General features: G+C 50.6%; 1 protein-coding gene across 2 annotated transcripts in view; it reads left to right on the forward strand.

Moving 5' to 3' along the window:
• The window catches only part of tnc (tenectin), a 38,951-nt gene that overhangs the window by 21,105 nt on the left and 1,733 nt on the right, over nucleotides 1–16,113 (forward strand). Inside the window, exons 3-7 of one of the 2 annotated variants that reach the window (XM_070995464.1) lie at nucleotides 6,273–6,311; nucleotides 7,261–7,458; nucleotides 7,522–7,776; nucleotides 7,843–9,465; nucleotides 9,574–15,910. In XM_070995464.1, the coding sequence (XP_070851565.1) occupies nucleotides 6,273–6,311; nucleotides 7,261–7,458; nucleotides 7,522–7,776; nucleotides 7,843–9,465; nucleotides 9,574–15,910 (8,452 nt within the window). Of the gene's footprint in view, nucleotides 1–6,272; nucleotides 6,312–7,260; nucleotides 7,459–7,521; nucleotides 7,777–7,842; nucleotides 15,911–16,113 lie in introns of both variants that reach the window. The other variant, XM_065865423.2, reaches the window with a different exon arrangement.

The raw sequence follows: 16,113 nt of genomic DNA on the forward strand, positions 1-16,113 counted from the left end.
ACTTGGACTCGGAGAAACCCACAATGGCAGTTGGAAATGCAAATGCAAATGAATATCTTGCTGTTTAGTAGAGCAAAACGCCGGCTGAGCTGGGCCATATAATACGTAATACAATACAAGTCGAGATTTCTCAGGGCGATACCTCACGATACAGACACCTCTATCGCTATAGAGTCTAGTAGATGTGGATGCCATAATCATGGCTCATATTATGTATGCTGCTGCTGGTATTTCCCTATTATTGTTTGGTGTCATTGAACTTGAACTTGTCGTGGTCGCCGGCAAAAAGCAAAACACACCAGTTGGCTATTTCTGTTTTGGCCTTTTTATGCAATTTCTCGGCGTGAATATGCTAATTCGGATTTGTATAACACGTTGTCGGTCCAAAAACGTGTTCGAAATGTTAATTAAATGGCAAACACTGGGGGCTTTTATTCATATTTATGGCAATTAGCAGCCCCCTGACCCAATTTGCCATTTTGTCTCTGCTAATTGCCGTTTATGACGGGCGTGGAGCTGGAACTGGATGGATTCTGATCGGTTTATACGGAACCGGACCCTTGGATATGCTCTCCTGGCCATTCTAAATGCACCTCGGCACTCAATTAGACATTCTGCCTGGCGCCAGCTGCTAATCGCTGTCTAAGATGCCCAGCACGCTAACAAGCCCAAAGACAAGACAATGATGGCCAACCACCGAAGGTGATGTAATGGAGACGTATACCTAGACGGACATATGGACACCCCGACAGCCTGACCAGTAGCAGTGCAATAGTTTTCGGTTCGCTGGATGCCCAGAAGCTACACTGGAAATGGTGGTTTGGGGTCTTTAAACTTTAAAATTGCATCGGGCTATTATAACCAAAGCCGTTTATCAGGATTTTCAAAAATTCAAAATTATATTACAAACTAAACCAAATCAAGATCAATTGAATTAAATAATGAAAGAATGTCTTAATCTATAATCTTAGTGTAGAACAAGGGAAGTTTAGCAGAGAAGACTAGCAAAGTTGGCGTGTTAGAATTCATTTTGACACTATTAATACAAAGGCTTCTCGGGTAGCTGATGGTAATTAGCAGAGATAGATAGAGATAGTGATAGAGATAGCCATAAAGCGAGACAGGGAAAGATGGAAATGGAAAGAAAGAGAGATCTCAATCGCAGGTGCAATGACTCGGCCCCCTGGGAGCGTTCTCTTTCAATTGTGTAACCCTAGCTCTACTAGCTAGCCCTACTAGCTAGCCCTAGACCTATTCTAACGCCCGGCCAGGTTCAATCAACTCTCCGAGCTGGCTGGCACCTTTACGCATCGCATGGCAACCACAGACAGACCAGCTCTTCCAGCTCCAAAGCTTCATCTCCGATCCGATCCCATACCATACCATCCCATCCGATCCCGTCTCCAACTTCGAGACGGGTCATGCCAAGTCAGACGCTCTCGCTTGAACTAATACTTTGTATAATTATCGCTTTGCTGATCTTCTGCACATGATGTATGGAGTGCCCGTGCGAGCTAGCTGGGCCATTGAGTTTTATGGCTTTTGGGCTGGCTGTGGGACAGAACACGCAGCTTTCTGCAACCAGAACTTGGGGCCCAGAACTTGGAACCCTAGAACCTGCACTATCTGCTATCTTCGGTGTCCGATCATTAGCTAAATGCCGTGCCAGCGTGGGAGGAGATACCATATACTAGATACTACCTGCTAGATACACAGATAGAACCGGGAAACAAAAGTCAGCGAGCAATTAGCTCTTGGAGTGGCACTTAATTGAATCGCGGTTTTCTTTTGCCAGGAAGGACACCAAATCGTGAGAGTTTTTCCAGTGCAAATTAATAAACAGTTACGCATGCGCAGAGCGGAAAACTTGTTGTTCGCTGATTGCCAAGTCCATGTAGTCCATCATGGAGACTTCTAGGCGTCCATCACCTGTCGGTGGAGCAACTCCAGGTCCATCTCCTTCCCCATCCCCAGCATCCGTATCTGAATCTCCATCGGAATCTCCCGTTGGTCGGGACTATTATTTCGGCAATTGCTGTAATCAATGGGCTGTTATCAATAACAGCTAGCGGTGTAATAATTGAACGGGTAGCGTTGCGAAAACGACTCCACCCATTTACAGATTGGGGCCATAAGAATTTGTCTAAAATTGCGCAAACAAAATTATGATATATTTGCTAGCACCAGATACTAGATACCAGATACCAGATGATCAGATCTTTTGAGTACTAGACAAGTTCTAGCTCTGTGATTAGCTGGGGCTGGGGGATGGGGATAAGAGTACTGACAGCCGGACAGATTGATTGCTGGAGGGAGGAAGGAGTAAGATGAGGAGTAGCCTTCATTAAAGCCATGCAAAAGCCATCAAAACAAATCAAAGACAGGACACTCGGGCACTCTAGGGCGTTTTTAGGAAACCCAAAGGAACTGTGGGAAAGAATGTTGGCTCATTCGACTCCTCCCTTAACTGCTTAATTACAGCGCCCAAGGCCAGACTCATTATTATCTATTAAGCAGTCAGGAATACTAGTTGTTCCACCGACCTGGCCAACTGACAAACTGACAATCTGACAAACATACGAAGCTTTGACTCTCTAATGACATCGAGCAGCCCAGACAAGCCACCAACCGGCCATAAATATGCATATGAGATGGGCTCGAGGTGGAGCTTAACCATGAGTCCGCCTGCAATTACAATGTCCACATATAGACGGGCGGAATAGGCCTAGACCTCGGCGATATTGCCCTAGCCTTAGCCTTGGTAATTGTTTCATATGCACGCCGGCAGCAAGAACAGCCTTCGACTGGTACTGGTGCAATTTCATGGCATCCTCAATCCCCAATCCTCAATCCCCAATCCTCGAACCTCAATCCCCATCTCCATTCCCGGCCGGCATCATGACCATCGGGCATAATTTACTTAGAAGGAATCATGGTCTCTGGGCAGCCAGTTTGGTAATAAAACACAGCGTCACGCCAAGGTAGCGCCCTATCCGCAGACTCCAACTTCTTGGTTTCAGCCTTGCGCAACTGCGTCCAATTTGGCCGCAATCGAGGAGCAAAAGAAGCTGCTGCTTCGATGTCTACATTGCTACCTTGTCGCCGACATAATCATGTTAAATTACTCGCAAATTCATTTGCCAGTAAGGCCTCCGCCGCCGCTTTTCAGTTGCTTTTCAGTTGCATTGTTAGGGCGCCTGCTGATGTTGCTAGTTGCTGATGTTGCTAGTTGCTGCTGCCTGCTGCCTGTTGCAAGTTGCTGCCGGCTGCTTTCAGCATTGATGCATGGACATGATACGGGGCCTGGAGAGTCTGGGCTCTGGGTTCTGGGTTGTGGGTCTGGAGAACCTCTGTTGTTAGCTTGTCGCTCACTCCATATTGATCTGCTCGGCATTATGGAAATTATGTGATCAAGGCCAGGGAAAATGGAAATTGTTTCTGCAATGGAAATTTGCTGGCTAGAGGAGTCTGGCAATTACAGATCGATTTATTGCTCCTCTGCCAAAGGGGCATTGTTTTTTCTTACTTTTGGCTGCATCTAATTAGAAGCCAGATAAACGCAGGAGAGCAGGGTGAGAAATGGCTAGAAGACTGGGTCCTCCTATTTCCAGAAGTGGGTGTGGTCAAGTTGTTGCTGATGTTGCAGCTGCAGAATAGCGGTAAAAAAAAAATAGAAAAAAAAAATAGAAAAGAGCTAACGACAACGCATTTGGGGACAACAAGCCGGCGAAGATTTGTGTTTATTTTGTAATCTTTGAAATATTTGTGGCATGGCAAATATTTTCACTCGCCTGCATTTCCGCATAGCCAGAAGTTGGTGGAGTGTATAGTATAGGGAATGGGGCATGGGGAAAGTATGGCTATCAACGGGAAATATTTGGGAGAACTTCCACTTTTTTCGCATCTGCCTTAGGCAGTCCAGTCCACCTACAGCACTAAATAATAAAGCGTAACCAGCAAAAGGCGTGCCTGACTTGGGGTCTCAGTTTGGCTATGGGTTTTTGGTTTGGGCTTTGAGTTTAGGCCATGGGACTTAGTGACTTTGGCCAGAGAATCCCAATCCCAGAGTCCCAGAGCCGGAGCACCTAGGCCTACTTATGTAAGTAAGGCTGCCCGTGCTTGTGGCTTGTATTTTATGGTTTGTGTACACATTTTTGCACACATGCGCGCCGGGTCATTCAACTTGTTGTGGTGCAGAAGACCATGGCCATGGTCAGGTGGGTGGGGAATCGGGGGCATCAAGGGGAGCAGGTGGGACAGATGGAGCAGGGCAGGAGGAGCGGAGGCGGTGCGCGCGCGCTTTCCTAGAATAAACAAAATGCACGACTCGGCCGAGAGCCGCCAACAACTTTGGCTTTTTCCTGGCCCGCTGCTCTTGGCTGCTTGAGCACACGAAGAAGCCAAGTTGCTGCTGTTGCACTGGGAAAAAAATGTATAAACTATAGTTTGGGAACCAATTGAGAAAAGAAATTAAGAGAAAGCATTGCCTCAAGCTAAGACCGCGAATTCTTGAGGAATTCAGCAGAGAAATCATTGTCTTAAACGAAGACCGCGAATTCTTGAGGAATTATTTCAGTAACTTGTACAAGATTAGTATTTATATTGCCCTTGACAGAAACATAATTTGTTCTCTTCTAAGATGGGTCTTTTTTTGGTCAGTGTCATGTTGTTGCATCCACATCAACACCAGCAACATGCAGCACAAGCAGCAGCAGCAGCAGCAACTTGGCTGACTAACTGACTAACTGACTGACTGACTTCTGTTTGTTGGACCGACACGAGCATGTTTGATGTGTACCACAGTCATCATTATCATCATCATCTTCGCCGGCAGTGGTAGCAACGCGCAACTCAGGCGTCCCCATCGTAATGATGATGTATATGTGGCTTGTTTTAGTTGTTGCACTTGCGCAGTGCAAAATTGTTGCATAAGTTTGCATTACAAGGCGGTCTCCCTGGCAACTGGGGATTGTCTTGGTTTGGTTGGGTTGCTTTGCTGGCCACATGATTGACTCCCAATGCCAAGTCCGCAGCCAAATTCTTCTCACTGCCAAGTTGCTCAAGTTCGGTCAAGTGGAGAGACTCCGTCTCCAGCTCCCAGCTCTCCAGCTCCCCAGTCCCAATCCCATTCCCAATCCCGATCCCTCGCCGGCAATCCTTAACAGTTAATGTGTGAATTTTTATGCGTTGCCAGGCTCGCTCGGTCGTGTTGTTGTTCTTACCGCATAAAATGTAATTTACATCCGTTAGCTTCGAGTGAGATGGAGGCTCCATCTTCTCCAGCTCTCTAGACCCCCGGCTTTCCCAGTTCGAAATTGCTACTCTGATTTGTGGCTGCCGTTCGGGGTCTGGATTCTAGCCTCAGTCGCGGCCAAATTCATGCTTATGAGCACTTGCCGTTAGGATTTTCATTGTTGTTTCGCCAGCAATTTGTTGCCAAATTGTATGGGCCAGGTTCTTGCCTTTGCCTTTGCCTTTTGCCTCCGATTTAAATGTGGATCTCGCTGCCAAACTTCGGCAAAGAGCCTAGTCATATGCGGAAATTAAAATGTGAAATATTCGAGAAATTGTCAACCCTTCAACTAGACGCAATTAATCAAAGTTGAGGCCGCCAGCAGCAGCAGCAATTCATAAAACAGCAATTTGTCAAATCATTTCTGCAGCAACAAGTGGCAGCAGCAACAGCAACAGCACAGCAGCAACATCTGGCCTTCCTGGCCAACTGTCAGCTTAGACAATTTGTTTGAGCCATTTCTCCTAGGGGGCCAATGTGCAGTTTGCTGTGTGGGACACACGCAGCCAAGTTTCTTGGCCAGAATGGCCACTACGTGCCATTTTTCCTGGTTCCAATGCTTGGATCTTGGATGTTGCAACCAAGCTAGGCTGCATTTTGATTATGTGGTAATAACACGTTGCACGCATACAAAGGCCAAGATGTTGCTGCTGCTGCTGCTGCTGCTGCAATTTGGTGTTGCTCTTGGCTCATGGCTCACGGCTCTTGGCTTTTCGAGACCCTGTTATCACGCCGGACAAGGCTATCAAGACTTTGGAGAGGAACTTGGCCTACGCAAGCTCCCCGGCCAATTTCAATTGCATGCTGGCACAATTAGAGTTCGGCATTCGCGGCAATGGATAAATTAATTTATTATGGTCATGACGATGGCGATGGCTAACGGATATGGCCATCGTAAAATTCCCGCCGTAATGGAGGGAACTGCAAGTATGGCATTTCATTAAATAATAAAGATTCCTTCTACCTTTTCTCATTGCAGCCCCGGTTCAGGAATATACGGAGATCCAACAGTATTCGGGTAAGTCTGAAAAAAAAACACAGTCTTTAAGCGTGGAAGCTGATTAACTGGCAGCCATAACCATGAAAGAACAGGAGCCTAATAAAAGTGCATTCAGATCTGTTTTTATGGTGATTACATTTTCAACTTAACAATGCGGAAGTGAACGATTCATGGATACCTGGCAACATTTTCATATTTACCTTGAGTGCTATCTTGCTCTTCTTATATTTAATCAATATTGTAATCGATATGATTGATCCGGAGCCTAAATGGTTAATTATACACAACAGTCTGTCCACTTGTCATAAGCCGCTAATCGGAGCCCAATTATCGAGCGAATCGCCGTCATAAAGCCCCATTAACCGAGGTGTGAAGAGAAACACATGGAAACATAAAGAAATAAGCGTTGTTTTTTACGAGTTATACAGGAAACGTGAGCAGAGAGACCCAAGCCCAAAGACCCAACTCCAAACCCAAAGATTTCAATCAAAAAATGATCTAGCCGGCTCACAGTAGCCGGGTAAAGTGGCGCTCTTAACGTGTTAATGATGTGATGTGAAATTTATTGCGGGTGGACGTCACTAAATTAGGCAGCCAGTCAGAAGCACTGGACAAAAACAGACGTAAGACGTGCGCATATTTTAAGACTCAACGACATTTGACTTTTGTTTAACGACACTGATGAGCAATAAAATTTGTCTATAGCTACACGTATGTATATTATGACAGTCGACTGCCTGTTGGCGCTAAGCCCCCGATTTATGGCCCAAACGACACAGTAGCACACATCGCGAGGAAAATCACATGGGAGTTTAATATAGATGACCCGCTTGCATAACTAATGCCTGGAATTTATTAGCCAGTTTGGAAAAGTTTGAAAGCATTGTTTGAGGACCGGGTTCCCAGACTGGCTGCGGCCCAGATTTCTAGAGCTCACTCTCGAATTATATCTTTTCGTTCTTTGCAGAGGGGTGCTACTACAACTATGCGCATTACCAGGAGGGCGACCGCATCATGACCAATGAGCCGTGTCTGAACTGCACCTGCCACAACCGCATGCTGATGTGCTACCTGCGCGTCTGCCCCTTCACCAAGCCCATTGGCCACGACTGCATCGTGGAGAAGCGGGAGGACCAGTGCTGTCCCATCATCACCTGCCCAGAAGGTGGGTCTTTGCCGAAGTTCCCTTAAGTTACTGGTGTTTATTGATTATTCTTTCTAAATGCAGTTCCCGTGGATGTGCCCTATCACTCCCCGGAACCCGGTACCGAATTGAGCATCCCCGAGAAGTTCGGCTGCAGCATCGAGGAGAAGTTCTACCCCGAGGGCGCCCAGGTGCCATCGAACCCCAACAAACCCTGCGAGCTTTGCTACTGCATCAACAACCAGACCAAGTGCGTCATGCAGGAGTGCACTCTCCATGTGGACGGTTGCCTGCCCATCTACAACAAGGGATCCTGTTGCCCAGTGCGTTATAGTTGCGGTAAGTTATATGGCAAGAGATGTCTGAAGAATTCGCGTAACTCATATATTTAATCCCCCTTTTTAGACCATGAGAACGAGTTGGACTTTGTGGACCAGTCGACCACCACGACAACCACCACAGTGCGTCCCACCACTGGCTTCATCCTGGCCAGCACCATGACGCCACCAACGACCATGGACTGCATCCACGATGGTGAGGTCTTCGCCGACGGAGCCTCCCTGAAGGGCAAGAATGCCTGCGAGCACTGCTACTGCATGCGCGGAGATATCGTGTGCGCCGTCCAGGAGTGCGAGGTGCCCATGATGGCAGCCAATGGCAAGTCCTGCCGAGCAATGCCAGCCGCCGAGGGCGAGTGCTGCCCGAGCAACTACGTCTGCGAGGACGATAGTGCCACCACTGAAATCGTTGAGATCACCACGCCTGAGAGTGTTACTTCGGTGCCAGCCAAGGGTATTCACGCCGAGATCCCCAAGGAGGATGTGGACCTGCAAGAGCACATCGATGACGAGGAGAAGGACCAGGAGAAGGAGAAGGAGAGCGCCACCGAAAGTCCTGCCGCGGAGCTGGGCAGCGGAGAGGTTGAGGACGAAGAGGAGGAAGAGAAAGAAAAGGTCACCACGGTCGCTCCAGTCCAGATCACCGACGAGAAGGACTTCTCCTTCGAGCCCGAGTCCTCCACCGCTGGCATTCCCTCCGATTCCAGGATCGATGTGCTCTCGTCCACTGAGGAAATCAAGGAGTCGTCCACCGAAGCCGCCGAGGAAGAGATCGTCAAGATTGTCACCACTCCAGAGCCCGAGGGTAGCGGCGAAGAGGATGTGTCCAAGCCTGCCCAGGTTCCCGAGAAGGAAATCATTGAAGATGAACTCATTAAGGTCAGCACTTCTGCACCTCCCAAGGCCATCCCTGAAGAGGAAGTGGTCAAGGCCACCACCGCGACCCCAACGGAGGAAGAGGATGTTAAGCCCACGACCGCTGGAACAACTAGCGAAGAAGAGGTTGAGGGTAAGCCCACGCCTGAGGAGGAAGGAAGCGGTGAGGAGGAGAAGGAAGTCAAGGTCACAGCAGCTCCAGAGGAAACTCCAGAGGAAGCCAAGCCCACTTCCGCTCCAGTGGCAAGTGATGATGAGAAGGAACCGGAATCCAAGCCTACTGAAGGCAGTGGTGATGAAGACCAGGAAGTCAAACCCACTTCTGCTCCGGCTGCGGGTGAAGCGGAAGAGGAAGCCACTCCAGCTCCCGAAGAAAGTGAGGAACAGGAAGAAGGCAAGCCCACTCCAGCTCCATCAGGAATTGAAGATATTGAACCAGCCAAGCCCACCGAATCCTCAGAGGAAGCCAGCAGCGAAGGAGAAGAAGAGGTCGTTAAGGGAACCACACCTGCTGGAGAAGCCAGCCTTGCAGGGGAGGAGATCATCCCTGGTACCGTACCTCCTAGCATCGAAGATGAAATTGTACTGCCTGCCGAAGAATCTAGCACCGAAGGAGAAGAGATTGTTAAGGCAACCACCCCTGCCGGAGAATCCAGCATCGAAGGAGAAAAGATTGTCAAGGAAACCACCCCTGCCGGAGAATCCAGCAGCGAAGGAGAAGAGATTGTCAAGGAAACCACTCCTGCCGGAGAACCCAGCAGCGAAGAAGAGATCGTCAAGGGAACCACACCTGCCGGAGAGCCCAGCAGCGAAGGTGAAGAGGAGGTCGTTAAGGCAACCACTCCTGCCGGTGAAGCTAGCAGTGAGCCCGAAGAGGAGATCGTTAAGGAAACCACACCTGCCGGAGAACCCAGCAGCGAAGGTGAAGAGGAGATCGTCAAGGGAACCACACCTGCCGAAGAATCCAGCAGCGAAGGCGACGAAGAAGTCATTAAGGCCACCACTCCAGCTCCTAAAGTCGAAACCGAAGGCGAGAAAGAACCAGAGACTGCCACTGAAGCTCCAGCAGAAGAAGTGGAGGACTTGGCCAAGCCCACAACGCCAATTCCTGAGACTGAGGAAGAGCCCATTGCCGGAACTCCCATTCCAACTGAAGATGTCAGTGCCGAAGAAGAGTTTGTCAAGGCCACCACACCAAAGACTTTGGGAGAGCAGCCCGAAACCGCCGAAGAGTCCACCGAGTTGCCAGTTGAAAAGGGTGAGCTCCCAAGCTCGACCAGTGCTCCAGGAATTGCTTCCTCGACCGAAGGTGTCGAGGTTGCTTCAGTTGAAACTACTAGCACTGCACCTGCCCGAGCTGGAGACCATGAGGAAACCGGCGCCACCGAGGCAACTCCCGAGGACAAGGAACCCGAAGAAGTCGAACAGGATGCCACCGACTTGCCAGTCGAAGATGCTGTCCAGAGCACAACTGCAAAGACCACAACTACTGAGCAGACTAAAGAGGAGTCCTCAACTGAGGCTGAGGAAGTCGAGTCCTCAACTGCTAGCCCCGTCGAAAAAGAGGAACCTGCAGACAAGGACCACAAGGACGAGGAAGATGTACAGACAAGCACTGATCTGCCAGCCAAATCTGATATTGTGCCTCCTGTTGGCGATGCCGAAGCCTCTACTAGTCAACCCGAGACCAGCGAAGAAGCCGCTACAGATAAGCCAACAGCTGTTTATCTGCCGCCTGCTGGAGACAAAGACTCTACGAAAGAATCGGGAGCTCCGACAGAGCCATCTGTCCAAGAGGAACCTTCTAAGGAGACCACTCCAGTGCCCCAGGAAGTCCCATCCAGCACTGCTAAGGTTGACAATCGCAACGACTTCGAGACTGAGAAACCCACCCAGCCACCAAGTGGCGAGGATCAGAGCCCTGTCTCCGAACCCCTGCCCGCAATGGATCTGCCCGCTGTTATTCCTGGCGAAGGCGACTGCCTGGTGGAGGGCAAGACCTATGCCAACAACACCATCGTGCCCGCCACAGCTCCCTGCGACGTATCCTGCAGATGTATCAGCAGTCTGGTGGCCTGCCAACAGGTGGAGTGCAAGTTGCCCGAGAATCTGGATAAATGTACCGTGGCTTCCGATCTGGTGGATGGTTGCTGTCCCACTTACGTCTGCGATGAGAGCACTGAAAGTGCTGAAAAGGAACAGGACTCCACTGTCAAACCTGAGGACAAGATCGACGAGGATGTCTCCGAGATCAGCACCGAACAAATTCCCCAGGATGTCGGCATGCCAACTGGCATTACTGACCAGCCTCTCTCTCATGTCAAGCCCGAAGAAGATATCGTCCCAGTGACATCTGTTCCCACCCATGTTGATGAATCTACATCTACTGCTAAGGCTGATAAGAAACCAGTTGATGAATCCGAGGAGGATAAGAAACCAATTGAAGAATCCGAGGAGGATAAGAAACCCGTTGAAGAATCCGAAGAGGATAAGAAACCAATTGAAGAATCCGAGGAGGATAAGAAACCCGTTGAAGAATCCGAGGAGGATAAGAAACCAATTGAAGAATCCGAGGAGGACAAGAAACCAATTGAAGATTCCGAGGAGGATAAGAAACCAGTTGAAGACTCAGAAGAGAAGGAGAAGCCTTCGCCTGCTGTTACTCCTGCAAGTGAGATCGAAAAGGAGACCCAGAAACCGCTTGAAAAGGAACCCAAGCCCGAGGATGAGAAGAAGACGGAGGGAGAATTCGTGGCAGCCACTGAGCAGCCAGAGGCTTCCACTCCCGCCCAGTTTGCCGACGACGCCGAGAAGGAGGCTGAGGATAAATTGGCCACTACATCTGCTCCCATTTCAACTGAAGAAGAGCCCAAGCCAGTCGACGAAAAGAAACCCACTGGGGAAGAGCCATTCCCCGATGTCGAAGTCCCTGCCAGCACTGCTCAGCCCGAGAAGGAGACTCCAGAGGCCTCGACTGAACTGCCAACTGCTGATCTCGACAAGAAGCCAGAGACCGAGGAACCATCTGCATCCACCGAGGCACCTGAGTCCGATAAGATTCCCGAAGTTTCAACCAGTGCTCCAGCTGGAGATGAGATTGAAGAATCTGACAAGTTCACTACCGTTTCTCCATCGAAGACTGCTGCTGCTGACGAAACTGGTGATGAAGATATCGTTCCTGCAACCTCTGTGCCCATTGAAAGCGAAATTGAAGTTAGCACCAAGAAGCCAGATATCCATGGACCACCACTACCAACACTTGCCCCAACACAACCAGAGAAGAAACCAGCCGATGAAGCTGAGATCAGCACTGAACCAAGCGCTGAGGTTGAAAAGGATACCTCTGATGAGACATCCGAGTCCGACAATGAAATCGAAGTCGATGCTACTCCTGCTCCTGTACCTGCTGGCGAGGACAAGACCCCGAGCACTGAAAAGACTGTCGAGGCCGAAGAAAAGGCCACTACAGTTGCCCCAGCTATTGGCGATGAGGAGGAGGGTAATCTGCCCAAGCTACCCCAGGATATCTTTGAAGAGGAACTGCCTACCGCCATTACTACCCCAGCTCCAACAAAGGAAGAAGAGGAACAAAAACCAGTTGAGGATGAAGAAAAACCAGTCCAAGAAGGACAGAAGCCAGTCGAAGAAGGCGAGAAGCCCATTGAGGATGAGACCTCTACAGCTTCCTCCACTGAAAATGAGATCGAGCCTGAATCTGATCGTGCAACTACTGCTGCTCCTACTAAGGAAGAGTCTGTCGAACCATCCACTGAATCTCCTGCCTCTGATGAGAGCAAGGAAACCCCTGAGTCTGAAGTGCCCGCAACCGTTGCTCCTGCTGATGAGAAGCTTCCAACGAGCAGTATCACTCCCGATGAGGAACCCACTGCCACTTCAGCTCCTTCTGCCAAGCCTGATGAAGTTGTAGAGGAGGAAACTAGCAGCGAAACCGTCACAGGAATTCCAGAGTCTTCCGAAGAAGAGGATAAGGAAACATCCACTCCATCTCAGGTTCCAGAAGAGAAACCTGAAGCTCCTGCCAAGACTCCAGAGGAGGAAGAGGAATCTGTCGGTGCCACCACAGCTCCAACGACCGCTGATGAAGTGCCTGCTATACAGAGACTGCCTGAAGAGGTCCTTGCTGAGATTCCGCAACCATCGACTGAGACTGGAGTTAAAGAAGAGGACGAAACTACTGCTGCTCCAAGTCAGAAGGAACCTACTGTCACCTCAATCCCGTCCGCTGAAATCGACGAAGAAGCCACCACAGTCGCTCCCATCGCTGAGAAGGATGAGAAGCCAACTGAGGAAGAGAAACCAGAGGAGGAGAAACCAACTAAAGAGGAGAAACCAACTAAAGAGAAGAAACCAACAGGAGAAGAGCCATCTGAAGAAGAGAAACCAACTGAAGAGCAGCCATCTGATGAAGAAAAAGAGAAGCCCACAGAGATATCTACTGAGGGTCCTACCAAGATTGCCACCCCAGAAGATAAGCTTGAAACTCAGGCTGCCTCTACCGAAGCTTCCGAGGAGGGGTCTACTGAATCTTCTGAAGAAATTGAGCCATCGACTGAAGGAACTGTTGATGAGCAGCCCGAAGACAAGCTGCCCTCATCCACGGCCCAGGCTCCAGTTGAGAAGATTCCCGAAATCTCCACAGAACTGCCAACTGAAATTCCCGAGAAGCCCACAACCGTTGCCCCTGTGTCCGCCGATGAAGACGCCTCTGCTCCGACCGAAGACAAGATTCCCTCAGTTTCCAGCGAGGAAGACGAGAGCCCAGAAGTCACTACTGCCTCTCCACCAGCGGCCGAAGATGATGAAACCAAGACACCTTCGGAAGCTGAACCATCTTCCACTGACAAGGTACCAGAAACTGAAGACAAGAGGCCCGAAGACGAGAAGGAGGCAGAAGAGAAACCAGAGTCTGCTACCCAAGTGCCTGAGCTTCCAGAGGAGACAGTGCCTTCCTCCACAACGGCCCCAGTTGCTGGTGAAGATATTGAAAAGGAGGAGCAAGCTACCTCTGCCTCGCCTGTGCAGGAGGAGGGAGAAGAGATCAAGCCAACCAGCGCTCCAGCTGCTGAGATTCCCGAACCATCTGAAAAGCAACCAGCCCTGGATGAACAAGAAGTGGAGGTCACAACGAAGCCCAGCATCGAAGAATCTGAAGAGCAACCAATCGATGAAGCTGCCCCGGCAACTTCTGGACCCATTGAGGAAGCTTCTACCGACGTCCCAGCCAAGGACGAATCCAGTACCCCATCTCAGAAGAAGGACGATGTTGATGTCACCACTGCTGCCAGCCCAGCTTCGCCTGTTGCTCAGGACGATGAAACTAAGGATGCCACCACTGTTCAACCAGTGGCCGATGAGAAGGAAGTGTCTGCTCCCCAGGACGATACCAAGACATCCATTGATGTATCCACCGATTCTCCCATCGCCCAAGAGGAAGAGGAACAAGACAAAACCGAGGCTCCATTGGCACCCACCACTGTTGCATCGCCCGCCGGTGATTCTACTGCTGATTCCACCACTCCTTCTGTGGGTGTTCCTTCTGCCGTTGACATCGACACGAAGCCCATGGATGAAGTCATGTCCCAGACTATTGATCCGCATGCCGCCGAAGAGTCTGCGTCCAAGTCCCCTGAGGATGAAGAACAGTCTCCCGTTACTGTGGCTCCCCAGGATGCTGCTAAGGTTCCAGCTAGAACCGGACCCCATGATGCTGATAAGACTCCGGTCTCAGAGGCTCCTCAGGATGCTGAGGATGGCCCAGCTACAGCAGCTCCTCAGGATGAAGACAAGATTCCAGCTACAGTTGCTCCCCAGACTGATGACAAGACTCCAGCTACAGTGTCTCCTCAGACTGATGATGAAATCCCAGCCACATCTTCTCCTCTTGATGAAGAAAAGGTTCCAGCTACATCAGCTCCTCTGGATGATGAAAAGATTCCAGCCACAGCAGCTCCTATTGATGACGAAAAGATTCCATCGACATCAGCTCCTCTGGATGATGAGAAGATTCCCATTCCAGTGGCTCCAGTTTCTCCTGCTGTTTTCGATGTGGAGCCTAGCAGCGAGAAGCCTTCTGTTTCTGAGGACGTTGGTGAAGAGAGCACCGAACCAGCTATCGACGATGCTGAGGATAGCACTGATGAGCCCACAGGTGATGCCAAACTGAAGCCATCCACTCCAGCGCCAGCTGTGCCATCCGAGTCTCCAGTCACTGAATCGGAGATTACGCCGGAGACCGCAGCTCCAGAAGTGGAGAAGGAGGTTCCAGAGAAGACCACAGAACAACAAGAGCCGGAGAAGGAGGTGCCAGAGAAGTCCACGGAACAACAAGAGGTGGAGAAGGAGGTGCCAGAGAAGGCCACTGAACAGCCAGAGTCGGCTGACGAGAAGACCACTCCAGAGCCAATCGTGAAGCCCAGCTTGGACTCCACCGAGGAGGGTGCGGAGTCCGTTGAGTCCGAGGAGGAGCATGCTCCAGTTACGGAGGCAGCTGAGAAGGAGGACGAGAGCAAGGAGACTGAGGAGGAGACTGACAAGAAACCCGCGCCAGAGGAGCCTGAGGTTCCCGCCGTGGTTTCGGAGATTCCGCAGCCAAGCGAAGAGGCAGTTCCCACCACTGGCCACCCACTGTTCCCACACCTGCCCAGCAGCTCCACCAAGTCGCCAGCTATCGATGATCGCATTGGCGAAGATGATGAAGAGAATACCACCGCCAAATTGAGTGCTTCCAGCACCACAGAGGCTCCTGTGACCAGCGCTCCCTCGACGACGACGGTGGCCAGCCAACAGCAACAGCCCATCACCCCGCCACCCTACGGCCACGCTCCCGAGTACGAGGACGAGTACGACGAGGAGGAGGTCTTCGGACCCGGAACCTGCCGCTACGCCGGCAAGCTATACGTGTCCGCCCAGCAGATTCCACGTGACGATCCCTGCGACTTCTGCTTCTGCTTCCGCAGCGACATCATCTGTCTGCAGCAATCGTGCCCGCCGCCAATCGCCGGCTGCCACGAGGAGCCCATCTCCGGCTTCTGCTGCCCGCGCTACGAGTGCCCAGTGTCCATGGCCGCCGTGCTGAACATCACCACGAGCACGACCACCACCAGCACCACCCTGCCGCCCCACTTCCTCCACTACTCGCACGGCGAGGCGGTGAAGCACACCGGCTGCCTGATCAACGGCCGTTCCTACCGCGTGGGCGAGCAGATCGAGTCCACGAGCGGTCCCTGCATCAGCTGCACGTAAGTAGAATAGCATTAAACGATCCAAATAAGTGGTCACCAGCAGAAGTAACGTGGGCAGCCCATGGGATAAACATTTTCTTGGTAGAAGCTTTGCCGACACATTGACACTGCTTCTGATGGAGACCACTTATCTATTTTGAGCGATGTTTTGAATAGTCTCTCCTAATCTAAATCATTGGATATTTCCCCATAATTAACCC

The sequence above is a fragment of the Drosophila suzukii genome, chromosome 3 (genome assembly GCF_043229965.1).
Source record: "Drosophila suzukii chromosome 3, CBGP_Dsuzu_IsoJpt1.0, whole genome shotgun sequence".
NCBI lineage: Eukaryota > Metazoa > Arthropoda > Insecta > Diptera > Drosophilidae > Drosophila > Drosophila suzukii.